Source organism: Oryzias latipes, chromosome 12 (assembly GCF_002234675.1).
Source record: "Oryzias latipes chromosome 12, ASM223467v1".
NCBI classification, from domain to species: domain Eukaryota; kingdom Metazoa; phylum Chordata; class Actinopteri; order Beloniformes; family Adrianichthyidae; genus Oryzias; species Oryzias latipes.
Window position 1 is genome coordinate 28,242,940 of NC_019870.2, and position 25,995 is coordinate 28,268,934.

General features: G+C 44.9%; 1 protein-coding gene across 6 annotated transcripts; it reads left to right on the top strand.

Annotated features, from left to right (window-relative positions):
• Positions 1 to 36: 36 nt before the first annotated feature.
• On the top strand, positions 37 to 25,900 carry cfap44 (cilia and flagella associated protein 44). 6 transcript variants are annotated; one of them, XM_020707905.2, is made up of 35 exons: positions 37 to 431; positions 528 to 601; positions 684 to 855; positions 2,161 to 2,323; positions 3,516 to 3,618; positions 3,705 to 3,918; positions 4,631 to 4,745; positions 5,702 to 5,866; positions 5,948 to 6,103; positions 6,196 to 6,243; positions 6,343 to 6,442; positions 6,513 to 6,607; positions 6,681 to 6,872; positions 9,478 to 9,588; positions 9,674 to 9,835; positions 9,903 to 10,049; positions 10,128 to 10,270; positions 11,035 to 11,314; positions 11,466 to 11,524; positions 12,841 to 13,003; positions 13,100 to 13,224; positions 13,802 to 13,998; positions 14,066 to 14,210; positions 15,260 to 15,413; positions 16,601 to 16,842; positions 16,923 to 17,133; positions 17,213 to 17,416; positions 20,966 to 21,161; positions 21,234 to 21,338; positions 22,503 to 22,633; positions 22,703 to 22,819; positions 23,710 to 23,911; positions 24,001 to 24,161; positions 24,253 to 24,387; positions 24,982 to 25,900. In XM_020707905.2, the coding sequence occupies exons 2-35, from the start codon at positions 544 to 546 to the stop codon at positions 25,219 to 25,221; spliced, it is 5,211 nt and encodes a 1,736-aa protein (XP_020563564.1). In that variant the 5' UTR covers positions 37 to 431; positions 528 to 543; the 3' UTR covers positions 25,222 to 25,900. The 6 variants fall into 6 exon arrangements, with proteins under 6 accessions (XP_020563564.1, XP_020563562.1, XP_020563568.1 ...); XM_020707903.2 differs by having other exon boundaries at positions 38 to 431; positions 521 to 601; XM_020707909.2 differs by having other exon boundaries at positions 38 to 431; positions 702 to 855.
• The last annotated feature ends 95 nt before the right edge of the window (positions 25,901 to 25,995 follow it).

The window sequence follows — 25,995 nt, forward strand, 5'->3', positions numbered from 1 at the left end:
ATAAGAATAGCAAAACATATTTTCAATACGTAGCAGATACATTTACGTATCTTGTTCCTTTTTAAAACCTCCTTAATTTACATTTGGTGGTGAGTGGTGTAGACCGTGGTTACCATGGTTACTCAAACACGGTTTTTAATTAAAACTAGACCTAACATCTTAAAAGTGAATTTATTTTAATCACTTTTAATAACTTTTGAGCTTTGAATTTCAATAAATTTAGTGTCGGATGTCCCCAGTGTAAAAATGTATATACTACAACATTCTGAACTGCATTATCCACAATGCTTTGCGTTGATTTGACTTTAAGTGTTACCTAGCAACGCTGTAACGCTTTCAACTGACAGAGAAGACTGCTGCAAAAAACTTTTCATCTTTATTCAGAGTCCTGGACATGTGTGTATGTTTTTGTGGATGGGGAACACAAACTGGTGAGTTATATTTTCTCTTTGTTGTGTCTTTTACAAAATAATGTTGGCGTTATTAAGTTAAACAAAACTGGAGCAGCAACGCTCTTTAGTTTGCAGGACGTGAACACTGGAGATGTCGGATCCAAACGCAGGTGGAACATCTGAAACAGCCTCCCAGAAAAGCACTAAAGGTGAGGAAGGCGCGGGCCTGATGTCATGCCAGCATTTGGTGTCTTTCTCTGGAGAGGTCAGCTCAGGTGTGTCTGCTCTCAGATGGTTCATTGCCCACAGGAAGCTCCCCACAGCTCCCAGAGATGCAGCAGGAAGCCGAGGAGGAGGCAAAGCAGCAGCTCTCTGCACACATGAGTTACAAATACGAAGAGCTGCGCTCCAGAGCGTCCGTCAGTCCGGGCTTGGACATCCCAGAGGACCTGCTTCACCTCTCGTATCCTTCAATTTAATAGAAGTCACACAAATCCAGCTGTGTGGCAGCTGGATTTGTTGTATGATTGAGACTTTTTAACCCTATGGCAGCTTTGCGTTTGGACACAGTTTTTCTCTTTTTAATGTTAAAGTTTTGTCCCATAAAGATGTATTGTTAAAAAAAAAGAATCACTTTAAACACATTTTTCTAGCAGTTTTTTATATTCATTACAAAAATGTGTGTAAAATTGTAAATATTTAGTCATTTAGATCCATTTTTTTAATCGAACAGAAATATTGTGCTGTTTATGGTATCCGTTTTTGTGACAGTAGAGTACATATTTAAATTTTCTATAATTTATGTATAATTTTGCCATTACCTTTTTAAAAGCAGAGATTTTCTGTACTCAATAGTTTTATTGTAAATATAATTACAGGATTTCATACTAAATTTAGTTCACAGTAAAACCTGTACATTTTAGGTCTACTCCATATGAAATAAAACAGTACTGTTATTATGTTACACTTTATAACAAGATAGTAAATCTAAATACTTTTTCATTTTAATACAATAATTAGAAGAACAACATTCAGGAATATGCTGCATTAATATTGTAAAACAGAACTTCAGTGCAAACGCTGTGTGTTAATAACAAACATGTTGACATTAACATTTGGATTTGGAGAAGCTTGATCTGCACAGTGGGACAGTGGTTAGCACTCTTGCAAGGTTCAAATCCCAGCTGGGTCTTTTCTATGTGGAGTTCACATGTTCTTTTCGTGCATGTGTGAGTTTTCTCTGGGTACTCCGACTTCCTCCCACCGTCCAAAGACACGCTTCATAGGTTGGTTGGTGACTCTACATTGTCCTTAGGTCTGTGTGTGTGTGTGTGTGTGTGTGTGTGTGTGTGTGTGTGTGTGTGTGTGTGTGTGTGTGTGTGTGTGTGTGTGTGTGTGTGTGTGTGTGTGTGTGTGTGTGTGTGGCTCTGCGTTGCACTGGTGACCCATAAAGGGGGATTCCTGCCTTTGCCCAACAATATCTGGGTTGGCTCGAGCAAACCTGTGAACCCAAAGGATGGATGGATGGATGGATGGATGGATGGATGGATGGATGGATGGATGGATGGATGGATGGATGGAGATACTGCATCAAACTGTGGTGTCTGTAGCTCTCTGGGCAGATGTCTGTCAACTGGTTGTGGTTGTTTAAACCCTAAATCTGGTACTTTTGCCCTCAGGGGCAACGCAAAGCTCAGGTGACCTTAGAAACGTGTGCAGTAATGTAGGTGACATCCTCTGCTAGGTTTTGGTCCTGAGCCGCGCTCAGTCACTCGTTTGGTTTCGACAGCAGACGCAGAGCCAACCTGGGCGTGCTGGATGACAGCACTCTGATCTTTATAGCGGGGAATCTGATGGTCCTGCTGGACGTTCACGCTCAGGAGCAGAGGTTCTTACGGTCTAGCGGTGGAGGAGGAATCGGGGCCATCGCGGTAAGGAGGCAGCAGAGCTTTTTCAGTGAAGGGAACGTCCTGTGCGTTCATACATGTTCAGCTTTGGAGGTTCAGCAGCTGCTGAAACATCAACTTTTCCTTTTAACTAAATCAAACCAGAATAACTTTATTGATGAAGCTCTTGGACAACAAAACAAAGGCCAAAATTCTGAACATAGATGTAGATTAAAACACAACGGGCCTCCAAGGCACGTTAACGTTGGGAGTGGGGTCATCTGGAACTAAAAATCGAAAAAGAAATACTTTTTTTCTTCTTTGCTTTTCTGCTGCTTGCTTTTGAGATAATAATGCAATAAGCTTTGTTAAGACATTTTATCTGTGGTTTTATATATCGTCTTAACATTTCAATTAACAAAATCATCTTAGCTCTCACCAATTTAAGGTACAGCAAGGTATAGCTGTCCGCTATTTGGAGATTCTGGTATGGTGGCTGCACACTGGCGCAGTGGTTAGCGCTCTTGCCTCACAGCAAAAAAAAGGCCCGGCTGTGGGACCTGAAATAGAACCTCATTGGGGAACCTTTCTGTGTGGAGTTTGCATGTTCTCTCCGTGTATGTGTGGGTTCTCTCCAGGGACTCAGGCCTCCTCCCACCGTCCAAAAACATGCTTCATAGGTTCATTGGTCAGTCTCAATTGTCCCTAGGTGTGAATGTCAGTGGGTGTGTGATTGCAGCCCTGGGATAGACTGGCGACCTGTCCAGGGCGTCCCCTGCCTTTGCCCACAAGTCACTGGGATAGGCACCAGCAACCCCGTGACCCCGAAAGGGATAAAACGGCAGGAGATGAATGAATGAATGATACGGTCGACTTTTTTTTTTTTTTAACTGTTTTTTTAATGGTTGCCTTTTTTAAACTTTTACGTATTTTAGTCAGCAGTAGCTTTAGTCTTTTTTAAGTTTATGATACTTGGTTGTTTTACTGTTTTCATACTTTGATGTCATTATTTTTATACTTTTTTTTCCTTAAGTCTTTCACTTGTTTTGGGTTTATTGTGGGAAACGGACCTGGAGTCTGTAATAAAGCTTCTTCTTTCTTTGATTTGGAGACAACTCTCAAGACTTCCAGCGACACTTTACTGATTAAAATTCATTCCAAAGGGTTTCGGATTCTTTGATTTGGGCATATACTGTACCATATTGCACCTTCATGTGTTTATCTTTGTGTTTGTAAGGTTCATCCTAGCAGAGAGTTCTTTGCCGTAGCAGAGAAAGGCACGTCTCCAGACATCATCGTTTATGAATATCCTTCTTTGAGGCCTGGTCGCATACTGAGAGGTAAGACCACCGGGTGATGCTGAGCAATGCAACCCCCCCCCCCCCCCCCCCCCCGGCAGGGACGTTTTTAATGTGCATGCCTTCAGGCGGCACACGGCACAGGTACAGCTGCGTCAGCTTCAACCACGACGGCAGCTTGCTGGCCAGTGTGGGCGGCGAGCCGGACTTCCTGCTGACTCTGTGGGACTGGAGGCGAGAGGAGGTGCAGAGCTTCCAGGCCACGTCGCAGGAGGTGCACCGAGTCAGCTTCTCCCACTACGACCAGGAGCTGCTCACCACGGCGGGATGCAGACACATCAAGTAAAGAGTCTGCTCACTCACCCAAACGGGGTTAATCTGACATTTATTAAAGTCTAACCAGGAGTTTTATCATTCATGTCTGAGAAAAAACGTTTAGCTGTGTTTAGCTGCTGTTTTAGTCACACACCAGGATCTGAAGTCAAAACAAAACTTCTGATCAGGAAAGAAACTTCTACCAGACTGAGTTCAATGTAGGTATTTGAAGGTATTCTGTTCATTTTAGCGCTGCTGCAGTTTATATTTACAGTTTTTGCCTATTTCTTTAGGTTTAGGCCATTGCTAGTGCCTGTCAGGCTTTTTAAAAAGGTTTGAAATGTGTTCAACTGGACGTACGATGAGAATGTACAGAAGATAAAACCATCCATGTCTGCTCATACCTTTATCTGCTCACAATCTTGAGAAAACACACAGAAAAACGCTTTAACATGTGTTGCTGTTCTCGACTCTTTAGTCCAGCAGCACAGTAACGGCTGCGACAGCTTTTCACAATACAGAAAACAGAATTCATCAATAATGACGTGTGTCTTGTTTTTCTGACCAATCAACCGTGGTCTGATGCAGAGCCGATAACTTGATGTCCTGGGATCTTTGAAATGGGAGTAACGTGTTGAATCAGAAATCTGCAGACAAAGTTGGTCTGGTCACGTCTGGTAACACGTCTGGCCTGCTCACTGTTCACACGCTGATGACCTTCTTGTCTTTTCTCTCCCAGCTTCTGGAAACTGTCCACAACCTTCACCGGTTTCAAACTGGAAAAGCTGGCGGGACATTTCGGGAACTCTGTGGCCAGTGATATCGAAGGCGTCCTGGAACTTCCTGATGGAGAGGTTTTGGAAATTCTTTTAAGCTTAACGTGGCCTAAAATGTGACGTTCAAAACACACTGAAGCCCTCCACTAATGTGGACATGTTGTCCCCCCCAAATTAAAATTTGTAAAACTTTTGAAGCACAAAAGTTTCTCCCAATGGACTCATTGAAAAGTCTTATACCAGGCTTATGAAATACTGCTTTACATTTACATAAATCTTAATAAAGATTTAATTTATTCAGTAAATTCTGTGCAAAATAAAAACTTAAGACTAGAATAGACGTTAAGAGTATTTATATAGTTAGAAGTCAATATGAAAAATATCAAACAGTGGAGAGTTTATAAACACAAAAACTACTATTTTAACTTTATTGGTTAAACAGCTTTCAAATGAAAAATGAAACCAAAGAAGACATCTTTGTACAAAAAACACAATACAAATGTGGAAAGTACATTTTAAACCAAACAAAACCCATAAAATACAGATAAACTGAGTGTACAGGGACGTTTTTATTAAAGGTGAAGGTTCATAAAATATACTAAAAAGAAAAGTCAGAATCTGCCGTTGGATGTCAATTTACTTCCATTTCCATTAGATGTCCCCTTTTCTAGAACAGTCTGTCCTGCCGTCATGTTAACTGTAAAATAAGAGCCAGCTTCCTGCCAACCAACAAACTACATGCAATAAAAGGAGTGTGGTCAATACATAACAAAAGACATTTGTCTTGTTAACTAACTTTTTAGATTCTTCTGTGAAACATGTCAGGTATGTGGATTAAAAACACAACCGTGTCTGATAACAGAAGAACCTAAGATGTCATTTGACTGTTTGTTGAAAATGTTTACAGAAACTAAAAAGAATTGATTCATTATGTATGAAAGTCTTTCTTTTTTGGACACAGACACACCCCAGCTCACACGGCGTTTGTGCCTTTTATTTTGAAAGTAAACACTGTTTCCTCCGCTTCCTGTCAGGTGGTGTCAGGCACAGAATGGGGGAACCTCCTGCTCTGGGATGGAAACAGCATCAAGGCGGAGATCTGCTGCAAAGATGGTCGGAGCTGTCACTCCGGGACGGCGCAGCCGTTTGCCTTAGAGGGCGGGAAGCTGCTCACCTTTGGTTCTGATGGAGCGGTCCGGGTACGGTGACCCGCCTGGGAAGTGTTTTCTATCTACATGCGCGGGGGGAGTTGAAACCTGAAAAGGCATCCTTCTCCTCAGAGCTGGGACTTTGAGAGGATCAGCTCCTTCACATGTGACGGCGGCGGCAGCAGGTTGGAAGTGGAGCCCATCAACGAGCTGGTGGTTGGGCGCCACGTCTGCCTCTCCTCTGTGGTCAAGAGCTCCCTGCCCGGATCCTCCGTCTGGTTTGCTCAGGTTGAAATACAGAACCATCTCAGATCAAGAACCTACTTTTACCTAATCCAGACTCATCCCAGTCCCAGTCTGACTTCTGCTTGCTTCTCCAGGATTCCAATGGAGGTATATGGAACCTGGACCTTTCCTTCTCTCCCTCGGTCAGTCATAAAATGATAATTTTGAGAAAAAACGGTGTCTGAGGATGTTTTAGAAACACATCAGAGTTTTTCCGTCTTTGTGTTTTCTGCATCCTTCAGGCCGCTGACCCCAGGCGCCTGCTCTCCTGTCCTTCTGGCCCAATCAAAGGCCTGGATGTGTCAAAAACTTCTCACCTGATGGCCACCACAGCTCTGGATTGTGAGTCCACCTTCAGAAATGCTTGCCAACGTTCACACAGACGCTTGTTTCACGCACACACCTGTTCCAGGCTCCGTCAGAGTGTTTGACCTGCTGGCCAAAAGAGAAGTGACCTCCAGCTGCTTCAACCAGGGGGGGACGGCGCTCAGCTGGGCTCCACTCACCGTACGTCTGACGCTGCAGAGCCACTTTGCTCCTATCTGACACCGACGCCTGTGGGTGTGGCTTATCGTTTCAGGTGAACCAAAAGGGGGGCTTGCTGGTGACAGGCTTTGAAGACGGGGTGGTGCGCCTGTTGGAGCTGCGTGCAGACTCTGGAGTTAGCGCTGAGGAACACACCCGCCTGCATCTTAAACAAGCCCTCAAACCTCACAGCGCGGCTGTTACCGCTGTGGCATTCCAGCCAGACGGACACATCCTCGCCACGGGGGTAAGACTGTGCAGACGCTTTCAGCGGCCTTTCAGGCAGGAATGCAGAGCGTGCATCTCTGCAGGAAACGAGGCTTAAAGGACGGATTCAGATGAAGCTGCTGCACAGAATTTACTTAACGATTCTCTTTTAGAAATAGAAAGACAGAGACAGAGGTTTTTTTTTCTCCAGATTTTCTCCAGGCCCTAGAGGCCTGTTAAAACCATAGACTGTATATGAGAACTGGACCGAGTGAGTGTGATTATCCCACTTCTAGCTCCAAAGAACTGGAGTCAAAACAGTCGCTTCCATATCAGAACCAGACGACGTCATGAAAGCAGTGATTGGTCTGACTCAACGTTTCTATGGCAACCACTCTCACCAATGAGCAGAGAGCTTCGTGGAAGTCCACACCCCTTCCAGCCGAAATCGGGCTTGGGAGAATCTGTCAATCAAACATTTCAAATGTTTGCTGTGAGACCACAAACTGTTATTGAGGCACCTGGCTGGTCAGTCTATAACTTCAATTGCCTGCAATGAAGGAAAAAAGATAGTGATAAAAGTACCGTAGTGCCGTCATCTCCTGAGAGCCGCTTCAAAGTCTAAAGCTTCAGCAATAAGGACTAGGATTAGATATTAGACCCTCCTTCTCATGTGACCCCCCTTCCAGAGGAACCATTGGATGTCCTAACCCCCCCAGTCCAAGCCTTGGTGTGTGAGTGTAGATGGACTTTCCTCGTTCTAACATGTTCAAAGTCTTTGCACTGAAACTGAGATGACTTTATAATGGAGTCGCAAAAGTCCAGGGGCCTCATTTATAAAACTTTGCGTAGGATTTGCGTCAGAAGTGGCGTACGGATGAAACATAGGACGTGCGTACGCAAAGAAATATTCGGATTTATAAAACCGTGCGCACGCACATCCTACGCATCTTTCCCTTAATAAATCACAACCGATTTTAAATGCAGCGCAGCTTTTTGCGGCTTCGTGACACGCCCATATTTGTCCATAAATAGTCCGTGAAACGCCCACAAATGAATATTCATTGATTGCGAAACCATGCCAAACACGGAGAGGAAATCAAAAAAACGTATCTTCACTCAATGTGAAGTAGAAGTTATTGTTGGCGAGGTGGAAAAGAGGAGAAAAGTGTTGTTTGGAGGGCACAGTGTGGGCATTACTAATGCCAAAAAGGCACTTGAGTGGCAAACGGTGGCAGACGCCATATGCTGTAGCCTCACAACCATCCGAGGTTGTGAGGCTACAGCGCCCCATCGGGGGGGGGGGGACCGGAGCGCTAGATGCATGCGCCGGGGGGACCGGAGCGCCGGGGGGGGGGGGGGGGGGGGACCGGAGCGCTTGATGCATGCGCCGGGGGGACCGGAGCGCCAGATGCACCGGGTGACACGCGTGGTTCCTCCGAGTGCTCCTCTGTAACGCCGGGCCCAAAAGCCCGCAGAGGTCCAACAGGACGGCTGGAGGAAGTCAGAACCGGCTCATAAGCCACTCGTCCTCGTTTGCCAGCAAGTCTTGTTGCTGTCTAAAGATGCGTTCACTCCGAATTCTTCCATTTGCCACATCTTCTATTAAGAGCGCAAGATCAGCCATTGTGCGTCATTACGCATTGTGATGGGGCATTCTATTTCCATCCATTTAATTACATCTGACAAGCTACAGATGTCGGCAATAATCCATGTGGAAATGGGAAATTGTTCAGCGCAAATGTAATTTCTTGTTGCTTTCTGAATGTTTGAGACATACGCCATACAATGTTTTTTTCAAAAATAAAACTAACTAAAGGCATATGCATGAATACCATAATTCCATAGCTTATGAAGAAATGTTTTAATATGAAAACAACTTTCCCCAGTGGACAATTAGTACGTCTGTCCATCCGCACGCCCGCACCTATCTGCTCCGCCAGACGGACACGACATTGACGAGAATATCAGTTTTGTACATTATTTCGTTCTGTTAACTATATTATTTATGAGGATGAATTGCACAACATGCCAATATTGCAGAACATATTTCATTTTTCTTTTTTCAAATAAGTGTTCATTTGAATTTCTGTTGTAATTTTCGTTTGATTGTTTTTGTTTGTTTCACTGCTGATCGATCAAACGGGTGTTGGTGTAGCTGTTAATTGTCAGACTTGCTTTGTGAAGTCTTCATGTTATTTCTGAGAGGCAGTATTGTCATTTTCACTTTCACGTGTTTCTTCCATCTGCCGACGGCATCGCCGTTTCTCATTTCACCCGTTTTTGTGCGTACGCCTGGGTCAGAGCTTGCGTGAAGGAACGCAAATTTTCCCGTCAAGTTTGCTTTTTATAAATCTCAACTATTGCGTAGAGAGTGGCGTACGCCTTCTTTTGTGCGTACGCAACGTTTATAAATGAGGCCCCAGAGCTGTTTTGAGGCCTCAGGCCTAAACTGAAGGCTGAAGGCTCCTCCATCCAGAAGGAGACGCAGCAGCTGCTTTTTTTTAACCTTTCATTTCTTTTAGTTTAAAAAAAAGTTTCATTGGAACTCGTTCCTTGATGCTGTTGCTAATATTGAAGCTTTTGTTCTCCCGCCCTCATTTTTGTCTACCTTTTGTTTTGACTGACACTTGCTTTTTCCTCAGAGCGAAGACCAAACGGTGTTCTTTTTCACGGTTGGGGAGGCGTGCCATCCCCTGGGTTTCATCCATGTTCCCGGACCGGTGCAGGCCCTGGAGTGGTCCCCCGACTCCCATGTCCGTGTGATTCCAGATCTGACAGCTGGCACCGCCGGGAAATTCCCCTCTCCATGTAAAGAGCCTTTCTGCTTTTGTGTGGCAGCTTCCTCAGAATGGGCGCAGGCTGCTCATCCTGTGTCGAAGCGGCCATGCGCTGGAGGTCGAGAGTCCGGACCTGGAGGCCGAGCGCTCCCCTCAAAGCTTCCACCTCCCTGAGCTGCCCCGCAGATGCTTCGGCTTCAGCAGCATCACATCTAGAATGAAGGTGCAGCATCAGCGTGAGCCGTTTTCCTGCAGCTTCTGTGTCCGATGGCTCAGCTGTTGTGTTTCAGAGGCCGGCAGGCACGTCCAGACCGCAGACAGAGAGGATGAAGATAAGGAGAGAGGAGGTGGAAAAGCAGGAAGGAGAGAAGCCACAGCCTCCGGGTCCTCTTCTGTGCGGCTTCTATTCTGAGCCGGGCCAGTTCTGGCTCTCCATGGTGCTCAGCTTCAGTCCTCTGAGGTTTTGACGGGCTGTTGTTTTTCTGGGGGGGTTTACTCAGATGGCTGTTTTGCAGGGAGGCTTCGACTCTGGTTACTTGTATCACTGCAAGTTCTCTGAGGACCAGAGTGAAGAACCGTGCCGCCGTCAGGATGAGCCGTTTGACTTCCTGCTTGTCAGTGGTGCAGACGATGACCCGATCTGCTCCATGACTTTCAGGTACAGAAAACCAACGAATACCCGCTTGTGCCGTCTCAGTCACGCTGCAGGATCTTCCGCTCACTCTGGACTTTAGAGACAAAGTTGGATGAAGCTGCTTTTTTTCCTAAATGTCTGTCACTTCTAGGCCTTCCTGCATGGAAGTAAAAAGCTGTTTGCATGGAAATGTTCAGAAATGGAGTGTGACGGCTGCAGATATTGATGTAAAGGCAAAAAAATTGGTTTTTGATTTTGCTGTTGTAACAGATAAATGATGTCATCATTCATTTCCTGGTTGAAGCTCAACCTTCAAGGTATCTGCAGCTGATCCAAGGTGGTGTGCATTTACGCAAAGCATCTATGTAGATGCTTGAAGCAACAATCTAATCAGAACATTTGTTTGGCCTTTTTAACCTCGAATAAGATAAAACCTTAACATGGTCAAAGGCCAGACAGAGGCTGTGACGTTTCCAGAAACGTGGTGGGAACACGACGCTGAGAAGAACGGAAACTGAAGGAAATCATCGAACCAACAGATTCAAACGAATCAACTAGAGGCAGTGATCCTCACGCCGCTTTTTTTTTGAAGAAACTACATCTTTAGCTGGATGTTTTGCAACATCACCCACCTGAACATCTGACATGGCCTTTGCACCTGCACAGGTTGGCTGTTGTTGATGGTAGTTTCCCATCTAACATCAGCCAGACACCTCAGAGTTGACATTTTGGGGGTTATTCATGTTTGAATGGGGCGTCATCGGGGATTTGTGTCTGTGTTTCTGCAGCTCCAGCAGGCAGCTGCTGCTGTGTGGCATGCACTCAGGCACCATCAGGGTTTACCCCCTGCGGCCCGGAGACCTGGCCCCCGCCGACATGCAGGCCTACTGGGCCCTGAGTGTTCACGACAACCATTACGGACACTTACGGCACATCCGCTGCAGCTTTGATGATCTCTTTGTGCTGACGGCAGGAGACGACGGAAACATTTTCTCCTTCAGCCGGGTTCCTCCCGAGGAATCCCAGAGAGGCTTGCAGAGGCAGAGGGCCCGGATTCCCTCACCCAGGGTCAGGCTGAAGACATTCGCATGCTAAGATTTAGGAATATTTACACTTTTAAGGGCTTGCTGGGTTTGCCAGATACAGATTTTGCATGTTTTCTGTTTAAAGCCGCTCATAGTGGCTCTATGTGGATGATAATCTTGTTTTTTCTCATTAGCAGGCGTACCAGGAGACAGAGTCATCGGCTGTTGACATTCAAGACCCAGAAGCCTTCAGGTGATTCAGGATAAACGGATGTGCACTTTTCTTCTGTTCTCGTGTTCCTTCGGTCTGGATCAGAACAGCTCCTCTAGAAACAAGACAACCAGCAGAAAGATAAAGACAAAGACAATTGAATTTGCATTTAAAGGTTTACTTCAAGCCTATGTGAGACCATCTCTGGTTTAAAAAACACCACTTTTCAGAAAACTTTTTAACAGAGCTCTTTAGTTTAAATGTGAGCTTCCTTTTTCTTTTCTAAAAGCTAAGACTTTACTGAAGTTTCTTTGAGACTGCTTTGTCCTGAAAGACGCCAGAGAAACTCTAAAGAACGCAGTATAAATATATAATAATGTAGGGACTGGGTGTCTTTGGGCGGTGGTTTGAACCACGGGGATGTTTTTTAATTTAAAATATAACAAAGTAACTGGAAAACATCATTGAGTCGTGTTGTGGTTTTTTTTGTGTAAATAGAAAAAAAGAAACAAGCACATGCTATAAAAAGAAGGAAGGAGATCCCTGATTATTTGTTTTGTCATTACTCTCATCTAATGTTGAGTGTTACAGTTTGTTAAACACCCACTGAAAATGGTGTTTTTAGCGTGTTTTTGTAGCATTTTTCTTATCATGGAGAACATATATAAAGAAAATTAAGCTTAACATTTCATTTGAGGTTTTGTTTTTTTCCCGTTGTGAATCAGGAGCTCACAAAAATGCCGTTTGAAAAAGATGGTGTTTTTGACGATGGGCGGGGCATAAAGCTCCCTGCTCTGCTCCATTCTGATCATCCACTGTCAGACAAACACATCCATGAACGTCTTTGTTTTCCTGGTCTGAGCTGGAATCTGGATCAGAACTGGACGTATTTAGAGGAACCGTTATGTTTATGTTGCACCGCTAATTTTAGATTTGGGGTGTGAAGGGCTGGCTAGCGTGAGAAAGTGTAAGCGGATGGCTCTTAATTATGGGTGACGGGAAGTGGAGACGGACTTGTTCCACGCCTACAGTCCTGCCCACATCTCATAGGTGAATTTCTAATGAACTCCTGCCGCTCTGCAGAAACAAAAGTCCTAGGAAACGACACAGGTTTCTTAAAACTTTGTCTGAAAACTGCATCATCATCATTAAAAGAGCACTAGGAAGGCTTTTACAATAGATCTAAAGATGATCCCAGTGGGACTTTAATAATGTCTAAATCTGTACCAGCAGAAATGTTTAATCAAGAAAAGATTCCCATCTTAAACTTTGATTTCTCTGCAATTCAAATATTGTAACCAGACAGACAATGAATCTGAAAAGTCCGTCTCAGTATTTCTTCTCCTGACCCCTCTCAGCTTAGAGGCTGCTAAGCAGAAGCAGGACCAGGACCTTCTACGTCGAAAAGCCGACCAAAAGGCGGCTCAAACCAGGATCCAGCTGGCTGAGCTGCGGGAGAAGTTTAAGCTGGTGCTGGCGGAGAACCAGCATCTGCCGGAGCGCGTCCGCCTGACGCCTGAGGTCTGAGCGCCTCCACCTGCTGCCGCTCGTCTCTTTTACAGGCAGAAATGACAAACCTGTAAAAGAAAGGCTGTGTGTGTTTGTGTGCACGTCTAGGAGTTGAACCCGCTTCTTTATGAGAAGGCGAAGAGGATGACTGCTGAGCGGGTGATGAAGGTCCGACAGCAGATGGCGAAGGAGCAGGAGCGCTGCAGCATGGCTCTCAGAAAACTACAAGAATGGTGCCCACGGTCATTGTGTTGATTATTCATCGTCTTCTGTTCTGTCAGTCATTTGTGTGTGTCTGAGCTCTTAATGACATCTCCATGTTCATGTTGGTCTTAACAAAAACGGGGAACCCCTAAAAAAGTCCAGAGTGGAAGTAAATGGATGTTTATTTGAAGCAAAATGAATGTTTCACTTGTGCTGCTCATGCACCGTGAGGAGCAGACAATGTATAAACTACAGTGTTTCTGGAGCAAACGGTATCTCCATCACAGACAAATAGGCTTTTTTAGATTGTGTGTATTTGACAGTCCTCAGTTCAGTGTCTGCAGACGTACGAGTGAAGGTTTAGTTGCTGCATCAGCCCCTCAGTCTGAAAAGTTGGAGTCTGTGAGCTTGTAGCAAAAATAATGTGCAAAAGAATGTTTCTGCCTCGTCCCACTTTGTTTTGCATTGACTCTTGACTGAAAACAGGGATGTCTGACAACAGCTGCCGCTAGTTTCTGTGGGGCTGCAGGGCTGGAACATGCAGCTCAGTGATGTGTCCTGTGAGTGACCTGAAGAATAATGTCAACGCATCCCTCCTCCTGCCAGGTCGAAGAGTTCCTCTGAGGCTCTGAGCGTCATTACTGTGGTCGGCGTCCGCAGCGGCATCAGGGTCTCCACCTACCACGTGTCAGCCAACACAGAGCATCGGCCACATCGGAGAGCATCGGCCACAGAAGCTCCTCCAGACAGCGAGGAACCGGAAGCAGACCCTGCAGACTCTGCAGCCACCCAGGAGGCAGCAGGTAAGAAATCGTTGCTGAGAAAGCGCTCAGTTCAAACACGGATGTGTGACTGATGTGCGTTCCTCAGAGAAACAAGTGCCCCGCCCCCCTGTGCCCCCCCCTCCAAGAGTCAGGGGCAGAGGTCAGGACACGGTGAGACTCAGAAAAGTTGCAGAGAGAGCGGAGCGAGTTCGAGCCACCATGGAGAGGAGGAGGCAGGAATGGGCCAGACTGTGAGCACTCCTCAGTACAGTTACAGGGATGCTGGATGCTGAATGCTGGATGCTGGATGCTGAATGCTGAATGCTGAATGCTGAATGCTGAATGCTGAATGCTGAATGCTGGATGCTGAATGCTGAATGCTGGATGCTGAATGCTGGATGCATGATGCTGGATGCTGAATGCTGGATGCTGAATGCTAGATGCTGGATGCTGGATGCTGAATGCTGGATGCTGGATGCTGAATGCTGGATGCTGGATGCTGGATGCTGAATGCTGAATGCTGGATGCTGGATGCTGGATGCTGGATGCTGAAGGCTGGATGCTGGATGCTGAATGCTGAATGCTGGATGCTGAATGCTGGATGCTGGATGCTGGATGCTGAATGCTGAATGCTGAATGCTGGATGCTGAAGGCTGGATGCTGGATGCTGAATGCTGAATGCTGGATGCTGAATGCTGGATGCTGGATGCTGAATGCTGAATGCTGGATGCTGGATGCTGAATGCTGAATGCTGAATGCTGAATGCTGGATGCTGGATGCTGAATGCTGAATGCTGAATGCTGGAGGCTGGAGGCTGGAGGCTGGAGGCTGGAGGCTGAATGCTGGATGCTGAATGCTGGATGCTGAATGCTGAATGCTGGATGCTGGATGCTGGATGCTGAATGCTGGATGCTGGATGCTGAATGCTGGATGCTGGATGCTGAATGCTGAATGCTGAATGCTGGATGCTGGATGCTGAATGCTGAATGCTGGAGGCTGGAGGCTGGAGGCTGGAGGCTGAATGCTGAATGCTGAATGCTGGATGCTGAATGCTGAATGCTGGATGCTGGATGCTGGATGCTGAATGCTGGATGCTGAATGCTGAATGCTGGATGCTGGATGCTGGATGCTGGATGCTGAATGCTGAATGCTGAATGCTGGATGCTGGATGCTGGATGCTGGATGCTGAATGCTGAATGCTGAATGCTGGATGCTGGATGCTGAAGGCTGAAGGCTGAAGGCTGAAGGCTGAAGGCTGGATGCTGAATGCTGGGCTAAGCTGCTGCTGCTGCTGTCCCAGGTACGCAGAGAAACCACAGGAGGACTTTGAGGATCCACTGGATGTCCTGGAAATTCAGGAAGCCAAAAAAAACATTGGGGACGTCATCGTGGTCAAACCACCAACCATGTGTGCTGAGGGGAAGAAGGAGGAGTGGAACGCCTGGGAGGAAAAAGTACAAACCCTCCCACTCATTTCAGTTCATTGAGTTCTCCTTTGCCATCTTTTAATAAGAACAAACTAAAACATGACAGAATTTTTTCCAATTTAGCCCTGAAATGGATGTGAAGTCCTTTTGATCAGTGGTGGAGCATTTGGCGTTGTTTCTATAGATGACTAATCCTTATGATTTAACGTCACTTCATAATCTGGATTAGACCTGTGAGGTCTGCTATGGAACATTTCTATCCATGTATTTCTATAAACTGTTAAATGACAGTGAAACTCTAACAGAGCTGGTGCAGAGACTCAGACGTCACACAGAAACGTTTCCTCGGTAACAGCAGGTTTCTGTTATGGACATCACAGCCACACTGCAAAAACTGAGACCCTTCCTTCCAGAAAACATGTCTTACTTTCTGTCTGCAAGAGAAATAATCTTATCAGGGAAGTTTTCAACTGAAAAATAATCTAGAATTTTTTTCTTTAAATCAGAATTCTTGCTCAGGACTTTTCTTGACAGATTTGTTTGCCTTTGAATAAGAGAATCTGCCAATGGAGTCAGAATGTTTGACTACGAAGGAACACAAAACAAGGAATCTGTATGTTTGATGCAGCTCAATTTATTGTTCTGCTAAATATCAAAAACACTTTTTGCACCACTAAACTATTTAAACTAAACAAAGGCGGAATTTCATTATAAAGTGATCAATTTCTACTTTAACAAAAAAACATAAAGTTATTTTTGACTTAAAAAAACAGAAATGACTTCATGGATTCAATTCATTTTTTTTTCATTCTCTAATTAAAGATTAGTTTAATATCAATTAATTCTAATCAACTTATTTTATTTTTTATGTGAAAACCGTGCGTTTTTTGGAGTTCTCTTTTACCAACTATAATTATTGACTATAATATTTTTACAAACACAAACTGAGCTTTTTTCTGTTTTTCTCTCATGTCTCACATTTGGTATAAATGTTTTGTTTCCGTAGAACATGTTGGAAAAACTGCTGCCTCTTTTTGAATTATTTGAATTCTGGACAGTGTTCTTGAGTAACAGAAGGGCACCTGTAACTGATATTACTATTACTATTACTATTATAATTGCATAATAAGTCAATCTGGGGATGTAAAGTTAGAGCTGGCGTTTTCATACATGCATTTCACGTGTCGGTAATTACAAAACTGTTTCTCCTTCAGATTATCCAGCAGAAGTCTGAGATGAACCGACGGATCACAAATCTTCGCGATGCCAAGATTCGCTTGGTCTCTTGGTTGTCCGCTCAAGCCAAGCGGCTGCAGAAGATCCATCACGGCCTCGGCACCGACCTGCGCCGCAGCCCGCCCCCTCTGCCGTCCATGTCACCCGAGGAAATGCCAGAGAGGAAGCTGCAGTGCAGCAGCGCCACCTTGGATGGATACAGAGCCCCGACGAGGCAGGGGTGCAGAGGACTGCACTGTTCTCACTTCAGAAGACCAGTCGGTCTCCAGCATTTCACTTTGTGGCTTTTCTCCTCCTCAGGAGGGCGGGCACTGAGCAGGAGGTGCCACCAGGAGCTGACAGTTCACTGAAGGCAGAGGAGAAGGACAAGCAGGAGAGAAATGAGAGGACTCTCAGTCTGTCTGCTTCCTCTGAACTCAGAGAGGAAGAGCAGCTGACCCCGTTAGAGAAGGAGCTGCAGCAGGAGGAGGAGATCAGACGGCTGCACCAACAGGACACTCTGCTGCAGCAGGTGATGCTCCTCCCAAAAAAAGGACTGAGCAAAGAAAATCAGCGTGCGTCATCGCCTCCCTTTTATTTGTGGTGTTCAGATGGAGAGCTCCATCTCCCGGTTTGACTCGGAGCTGCTCCTGCTGCGCCAACAGAAGGTGCGCCTGGACATCCACCTGAAGCAGGCCGACCTCCACCTGCTGACACTCTTCCAGGAGACGGTCATCCTTGGAAGTTTTGAGGAGAGGGAGGCCAGCCTGCAGGAGAAGCTCAACAGAATCGTGGAGGAGAGGAGGAGCATCGAGGTGGGAAAACGTCACGGCTTTGATCCTTTGACAGGGTTCATGCCTACTAGAATTTAAGCAAACTCTAGATTAATAGCAGATGCAGCAAGCTGCTAATAATGCATACAGTTCAAAACCTTTCATATTTGAGTGTTTGTTCCTCTGTGATGTAGATAAGAATAACTAAGAAAGTTCCTTTTGTGATGCACTCACATTAAAGCTAAAGATGTTTCCTGTAATGTGAAGAAAACAGACGACGCACAAAAGCGAAAAACAGAATAAACTAGAAGGAGCTGCGTTTCCAGAAGAAAAAGGCAGGGTTGAATGCTGTACTGCTGAATGAAAATGAAACTTAAAGGGTTTATACCATGAATACTCGATTCTGATTGGCTGCTGAGTGTGCATTAAAAGGTGATATACCACAGGATAACCGCACAGGGGAAAAAGAAGTTCCGGTCATCTAGCGTAAATGTTTAGTATCACTGCGCCGGACTCTTTAAAACAACCTTTAGCTTCATCATGTGGACAAAAACAAGCGGTAAGAGGTGAACTTTCTCTCTGAATTCAACCCATTGGAAAGATCAACATATATAAATATATATATATATATATATGTATATATATATATATATATATATATATATATATATATCTTGACTGCAGTGGTGGTGCGGCGCGACGCGGCGCTTTTTGTGAGAAAAGCGATCCATATTGGGAAAAAAAACAAGAATTAAGGACTAGAAGCGCGTCGGACGGTTCAGGCTTCCACGGCGTGCGTTAAAAGGTGATAATGCATACTTCGTCGGCCATTAACCCTTACATAATTGGCATAAAATAAAGAAATGATCAAAGTTGAACATAAATTAGGGGTGTCAAACATACGGCCTGCAGGCCGTTTCCGGCCCGCCAGATAGTTCAATTTGGCCCAACCATGAAGAGTAAAAATTATAAGGATGTTTAAAAAAGAAAGCAGGTTTTGTAGTCCATTCCTGTGGCAAGTTTTGATTTTTTAAAGAAATAACCGAAATGCGCAATTCCGCCACTAGGGGGAGCAAAGCAAAAGCAAAACAGGTCAAACTGCACATCTCTGCATGTGCCAAAAGTGAAACCTAACAGCTCTGTGTCTGGGTGAGATGTAGTTTGGTTCCTTGTGAGCCTCACCGCTGTTATGTTGCTATAAGAATGATCAGTAGTGACACACTAATGACCAAAATGTTGTCAAAAAGAAAAAAAGTTGAAGTGGAGTGCTGAGCTTTCCAGGAAAAATGGACAGAGTTTTATTTATTCACAGAGCTGAATGCAAAACCTGCATGCTTGTTATGACATCAACAGGTTGCAGTGCTCAAAGAATATAAAATTCAGCACCACTGTGAGACTCACAATAAAGAAAAGTTTCACCATTTGCAGTTAAGAAAAGAGACGATTTACCAACTATCATCTGGACTGAAGAACTACCGTCTGCATTTACTGCAGCGTGACGTCAGTGATGGAGCAGTGACACTTAGCTACCTTATTGCAGACAAGTTGGAGCAAACATCCATACCATTTTCAGATGGTGAACTTATTGAAAAATGCTAAAGGCTACATAAGTATTGTGGCCCAAACAGCAGTCGACCTTTGCTAGCATAAGTCTGTCAAGGATTACAATTACAGATCCAACATCTCTAAGGAGACTTGGACGCCAAATGAAGGAATATTTAAATTATTGCATTTTTGGTCACTATTAATGAAAGCACAGATACAGATATTGCAAAACTGTGAATATTTATTAGAGGTGTTGAAGAGACGTCACAGCTGAGTTTCTTGAGTTGATGGACACAACAACAGCAGATGACATAGTCAGCTCTCTAGTTACTGCGCCATGTTGGACTGAACTGGTCACGTTACGTCAGTCTGGTCACATGATGTCAGTCTGATCACTGATGGCGCCCATCAAAGATCAGAAAGAAGGCAGGTGATGCCAAAAACTTCAGGCAGCCAACCAGGAAAAGATTCTTGGACATTTCTTGGTGTTTTCCACACTTGAATGACAGTAAATGTGTTTCTGCACAGAATCTGAATCCTGATATTGATGGATGACTGAAGTTTCAGGAGAGAAAGGAGGTTAACTCCAAATTCTCATGTTCACAAAAGTTTAATGTAGTTTAATTTTTCATTAATTTGCACATTTACATTTTAGGGAAAGTATTTCATTTATTCCCCGAAGCCCCACTTGAGTTTATTATTGGGATTGCTTCAGTGTCAGATGTAAAATATTAAGTCTGTGAATATTGAATAAACCAATTTTTTTTAAAGTGAAATGCACTTTATTTAACATCCATTGGCCTCGGTGAATGAATGTGTAATAATAAGTGATTAGGATACTATGTTGGTTGAGGCATTTTTTGCAACAGTCAAAAAAAAAAAAAAATAGCTGTTTTTTGCTTTTGTTATTGGTCCGGCCCACTTGGGGCCAGACTCCTTGAATGTGGCCCCCGAACCAAAATGAGTTTGACACCCCTGACGTAAATAAAGTGAAAACAGCACAATAACAAAAAAAATGTTGTAAACATTTATGAACATAAGAATTTGGAGTTAAACTTCGGCCATCCATTGATCTCAGGATTCAGTTCACTCTAACATCATCCAGCACAGTAACTAGAGAGCTGCCTATGTCATCAGCTGTTGTTGTGTCCATCAGCTCAAGAAACTCCGCTGTGACGTCTCTTCAACACCTCTAAAAGATATGCACAGCTGTACATATCTGTAATGTCGGTGCTTTCATCAATAGAAATGCAATAAATGACTGGATTCCTCATTTGGCGTCCAAGTCTCCTCAGAGATGATGTATCTGTAATCCTAATCCTTGACAGACTCACGTTGGCAAAGCTCATCTGCTTTTGAGGAACAAGACTTCTGCAGCCTTCAGCATTTTTTAATAAATGGTTTGGATGTTTGCTCCAACTTGTCTGCAATCAGGTGTCTGTCATTGCTCCATCACTGACGTCACGCTGCAGTAAATGCAGACGGTAGTTCTTCAGTCCAGATAATAGTTGAAACGTTTCTTTATGGTGAGTCTCATAGTGTCGCTGAATATTCTCTGTTGATGACATACCAAACATGCAGGTTTTGCATTCAGCTCCACCTTATTTTCTTTTCTTTTTGACATCTTGTTCATTATTGTGTCACTACTGATCATTCTTATAGCAGCCTAACAGCGGTGAGGCTCACAGGGAACCAACTACATGGTACCCAGAGAGGCAGAGCTGTTAGTTTCACTTTTGGTACGTGCAGAGATCAGCTGCTTCACCTGTTTTGCTTTTCTTTCCTCCCTAGTGGAGGAATTGGAAATTTCGGTGATTTAAAAAAAAATCATAACTCACCACAGGAATGGACTAGAAACGTGCTTTTTTAAAAACATCCTCATTGATTGATTGAACCATCTGGCAGGCCGGACATGGATCGCAGGCCGTATGTTTGACACCCCTGGTCTAAACAATGTAGAAATTTCAAATTGTTAGTTGTTCTTGTTCTTCATCATCCACGAGCAGAATGCCTGATGCTCCACCACGTCTTCCTGTTTCCTCCCAGTTTCAGCTGCAGGGTTACAGTGAGCAGCTGAAACAGAGGAGACGCGTCATAGAAGAGCTGCAGGAGGACGAGGAGGCTCTGGCCGCTGACTTCCAGGCTTCAGTGGCAGAAAACCATCACTATGAAGACTTACTGACCAAAATCTTTAAGAAGAAGGCCGCACGCAAGAAGAAGGAAAAACGAGCAGGAAGCCCCAGTGAGCTCAGTCTTGATTCACACCTCCCATGATGCATTGTTGAAATATCAGCTTGTAACTGTCTGTTTGCAGGTGAGGAGGACAGTGACGACTCTCTTGAGGACTGGGACGGTTGCATTGACAGTGACATGGAGGAGGAAGACGGATCTTCTGTTGATGACAAAGTCTGCCCAACAGGTTCAACCTCGCCGCTCTTTTTGCACCTGAAGCTCAGGACAAATGAATTCCAAAACCAGGAAAGACATAAGATCTCAGGCAAGAATCAGGCTCTGACTAGGTCATTATGTTCAAACCAAACACAAGAAACACGACACGAATACAATACTGCAGTAAAATAGGCTGGACAGCTCAGTTGGCTGTGGTGCAGGACTGCACGGAGGTTTGATCCCGGGGCGGGCAATAATCGGGGTCGTGTCAGGAAGGGCGTCTCTCTGCCAAACTGCCTGTGTGGATCAGAGGAAGCTGATTGGCTGTGGCGACCCCTAACGTTAGAAGCCGAACAACAAAGTCCCAAGATAGAGAATTATTTTACATCATGCAACTTTCACAGGAGAATGTCCCGTTTGTCAATGCTCCAGCTGTGGGAGTTCAGCTCGTCAGGGTTCAGTTTTCGTGTTCTTTAAGTCGTGTTTCAGAGTTTGATGTGTGATGTGGATTATGTTTGATGTTCAATGTTCAGTTTGCCTATTTTTCAGTTCTGGTTTGCTGCTTTTTTTCCCTTCATTTTAGGTTTTTTCCCTTAAAATCCACTTCAGTTCTGACACAGCTCAGTTTTTTGTCACATTAACACCTCCTTTTTAGATAATTTATAATTTCCTCTAATAATTTACCTTTAATGTGGTAAAGCTTGATATTTCTCTTTTTAGTACAACCCCTCGCTTCTTTTTTTTTCTTTTTTTATTTACAAAGACACAGGCTTTCTATGCATCGCCTCTTACTCAGGAAGCTGTTTGAAGAAAAAAAAAGAGATAGAAGCTGCTTATTTCAAAGTCAAAAATCCAACACTGGCCCTCTCTGCAAGTTTTAATCATAATTTCTTTCAACCTACCGGGGGTTGAGAGATTGGAAAAAATGTAGTTTATACAGCAGGGAGACTCTAAAACCAGCCCTGCAGCTTCTCGTCTTCAAGAAGTGTGATCCTGCTGAAATGTCCTGATGTCGTCCAGAAACCTTCCGTCAAATCCTTCAAACTCATAAATCTGCTTTTTTTTAAAAAACAAACAGGAATGTTTGTCCTTCAGGCCTGGAAGTGGCTTCATCTTCTAGGTTTGAAGCCTTCAGGGCAGCTGGACTTCCCAGTGTTCTTGCTTTTATGTCAACGTGTGTGTTTTGGTGTCTCAGGCTGCGATCCAGACCTGTTCAGGAAGATCCTGCAGCTCCGTGAGCGTCGCTGGGATCTGGAGGAAATGCTGGTGGAGGCGGGAAAGAGTGCTGACGCTCTGAAGAAGGAGAGTGACGGCCTCATCACGAAGGTTGTCCCACCTCAGCGTGGCGTCTCGGAGCACCCCGGGTCTGCATTTCTGACCTAAACGTCTTTGCAGGGGAAAGTGCTGAAGAGCAGTCAGCAGAGGATCGAGGAAGAGGTTGAGCTAATAAACAAAGACAAACTTCAGAAAATGAAGCAAGTGGAGGTTGTGGTTCCTTTCCGACTGCACCAGGTAAGGCTGCAGGTTTGCAGATGAGTGACAGCCATCACCGAAAGCTGTGTGCCACGAGTTGAAGAAGCCACTAAATTGGCATTTAGCCCACAAAGTTCACACTGGACAAGCAGGGAGGGGCTTCTTCTTCTTTTTGTTTGTCCCCCACCCACAGCTGGAAGAGGCTTGATGTGAAATATATAAATATTTCATCTCCATGATCAATTCTCAAATAGTTGTCACTTCCAAAAATTAAAATGGACGTCGTCTATCATCAAATTCGAGTCCCTGACTGGTCAACGTTCGACCTGGTTTAACTTGAATTGCGTATTCAGTGGCCGCGTGTTTAGAGCCCGAAAACGGTTGTAAAAAATGACGTAGCTCTGTATGAAAGCAAGGTGGAATCCTGAAACATGCACAAGATTTTGATTCTCCTTTTCTAACAATTCTCAGTGCAGCAAGTGCAGCATGACCACTGCAGGAAGCTGTACTTCCTGGGTCTTTGACCCGTCAGTCTGGCTTCCGCTGGGCTTCTAACGCATTCAAAGTTATAAGACGGATAATCAGAACGTCCTTTGGAAAACCTCTGGACTTGAAAAGCAGTCAATCAGATTCTTTTCCACTTGCATTTTTTTTGGTCTTAGTTTTAAAATGTTTAAAAATTCTCATCAGAAACGAATGAACTTAAAAGTGTCAGGTGAGAGATGGATTCAAACATCAGGGAACATAAAATGAAGGAACTTTTTCAGTTATTTCTGCAATGTAAAGATTTCCTAAAGAAACCCAAACTTAGATATCAAGAGGAAATCTTTGTTTTACGAAAAATGATTGTTATTGTCCTTTTCTCTTTTTTTTTTTCTGCCGTGGGTTCTTTGGGATCCTTTTTCTCTTTCCCTTTGCGCCTCTTCCAGATCCAGTTTCTTTCTAACGGCTCTGTGCCGTCAGACCTGAGCGAGGCTCTGGTTCTGGACAAGTCGGAGATGGACAGGCTGAGGAGGCGGGTCCAGCAGCTGCAGGTGGAGAAGGAGGCAGAGGAGGGCCGGCTCCTCCAGGCTCAGCGGCAGCGTTCCCGCCTCATCCGTGAGAACAAGGAGATGACTGTTAGGCTCCAGGGTGAGACGCACCGCCACAGCCTGCGGTGCAGATCCTCGGTAAGAAGTGGAAACCGGATCCATTGACCTGTGCAACCTGTGTTGATGCAGAGCTGGAGAAGCAGTGCAACGAGCTGATGATGCTGAAGTATGGGAGGCTGTTGGACGTGGAGGCTTTGCTCTCAATGTCTGGACAGAAGAAGCTGGACAAGCTGAAGGAGGAGAAACTTCTGCTGGAGGCCGAGCACGCAAAGGAGCTCAAACGGTGGAAAGTATGTCAGCGTGGAGAACGCCGTTTCGTCTGTGACCAGAGAAAATGTGGAGCTGCAGAAACAGACCGCCGCTGTGTTTGAAACCATTCAGGCAAAGGTGGAGGAGGCACGCCACGCCCTGTGGGACGCGACGGAGCAGAACACGGGGGTCCTGCGCAGCACGGTCCACCTCACGGACCAGAAGAAGGAGCTGCGGTCCAAACTCAGCAGCCGGCAGAAGAACATGGTAACCGCCACGTCCTGGACTTTAGTTTCCAGAGCAGCATAGCGGACAGTCAAAGAGGAGCTCAGATGGAGTCAGAACATGTTCAATCTGATTCCATTCATCCACACCTGAGAGTTTCACTGCAGGGCAAGTGAACCTGCAAGGCTGAGAGCTCCAGCTGTTTCTTCCTGGTTGTTCTGATTCAGCAGACAAAAACACACACGCTTGTTATTTTGGTTCAACTTCCTGTTTAGGGAAAAGACCCCCAGGTCCTGATAAAAGTAAGTCAGGTTTATTTATGGATAACTTTTCAAAGATTAAACCCAAAGTGCCTTTAAAGTGCAAACACTTAAAGTTAAGGCAGTAAAAATGGTCCAAATTAAGGCCAGTTAATTAAAAGCTGGTCTGAAAAAAGGATCATAAAGGACCAAAGAACAGCCTAGAGGTAAAAAAAAATAATCCTCTTCATCATAAATGTTAGGATACAGTTTAGTCTAAAATCCTCCCAGTTATCGTAACTACATTTTAATAATTGCCATTGAAGATTGTTCTGGTTCTGACGGAAAGAAACCCTCATCCGACGGGACGAGCTGAACTTTGTGTCCTGACCTCCAGGACAAGCTGCAGTTCCAGGACCACAGGAGGCTGGAGGACAGGGAGGACATCCGGAAGCTTCAGGAGCTGGTGCAGGCCCAGGAGCAGCAGGCCCAGGCGCTCTTGAGAAGGATCCACCTTCTGTCCAGCAAAGAAGGCTGCGTGCTGCCGCCCGAGACCACCCGACTGCCGCCGCTCGCGCCAGCGCACGGCCCCCTTCCATCGACCAGAGGAAGACCCCTGAGGGGACACGATGACTGATGCATGGAAGCGGTTTTTCTGCTGCTCCCGTCTCTCCTCAGGGAGCTCCTGCAGGTTCCTCACAGTCTGAGCCGCTGTTCTGCTCTTCCATCACGGCCGTTTGCTTCATCCTTTCAGGTTACGGTTCACAGATGTTCCCCCTTTTCCTCTGCAGGAGGAGTTTAGTCATTCCTGGAACTGCTGACCTTTCTATGTTAACGACGTGTTAACGGTTCTGCTTGCTGTTCTGAAGTCCAGTTTTTTTTCTTACAGTCCATTTTGCCCCCCTCCCCCCATCTTTGTGATGGCTGCTTCTCTCCATAGACAGAGCAACAGCTGAGTAAATGGGTTTTAGTCCAAACACTGGGACTTTTTTAACCTGTTGCCATGGTAACAAATGTTTTAAAGGATTTTAAAACGAAAATAAAAACCTGTCAATACCATCACATCCCACAAATTGTAAATAAAAAATAAAACAAAGCCTCACTGAAAGACAGCAGCAGATTGAACTAAATGAAAAAGAAAAATGTCATTTTGTGAGTTTGAGGGGATGAAGCTCCACTCTGTCCTGTTTGCAGACTGAGCTCGTTGGTTTTTAATTCATCTGCTCTATTCCTACTTTGGGCCCACAATTACATCTTAATTTGGAACTAAGAACATTAAACAACAGCATTTCAATAAACACGTTCTATGCATTTAACATGTTCCTTCAGTTTGGACTGCTGTTGTGTGAGGAAGGTACCTGGATGCAGGTGACCCTGCGTTACCACGGTGACCTGCTGCTCCGAAAGCAAG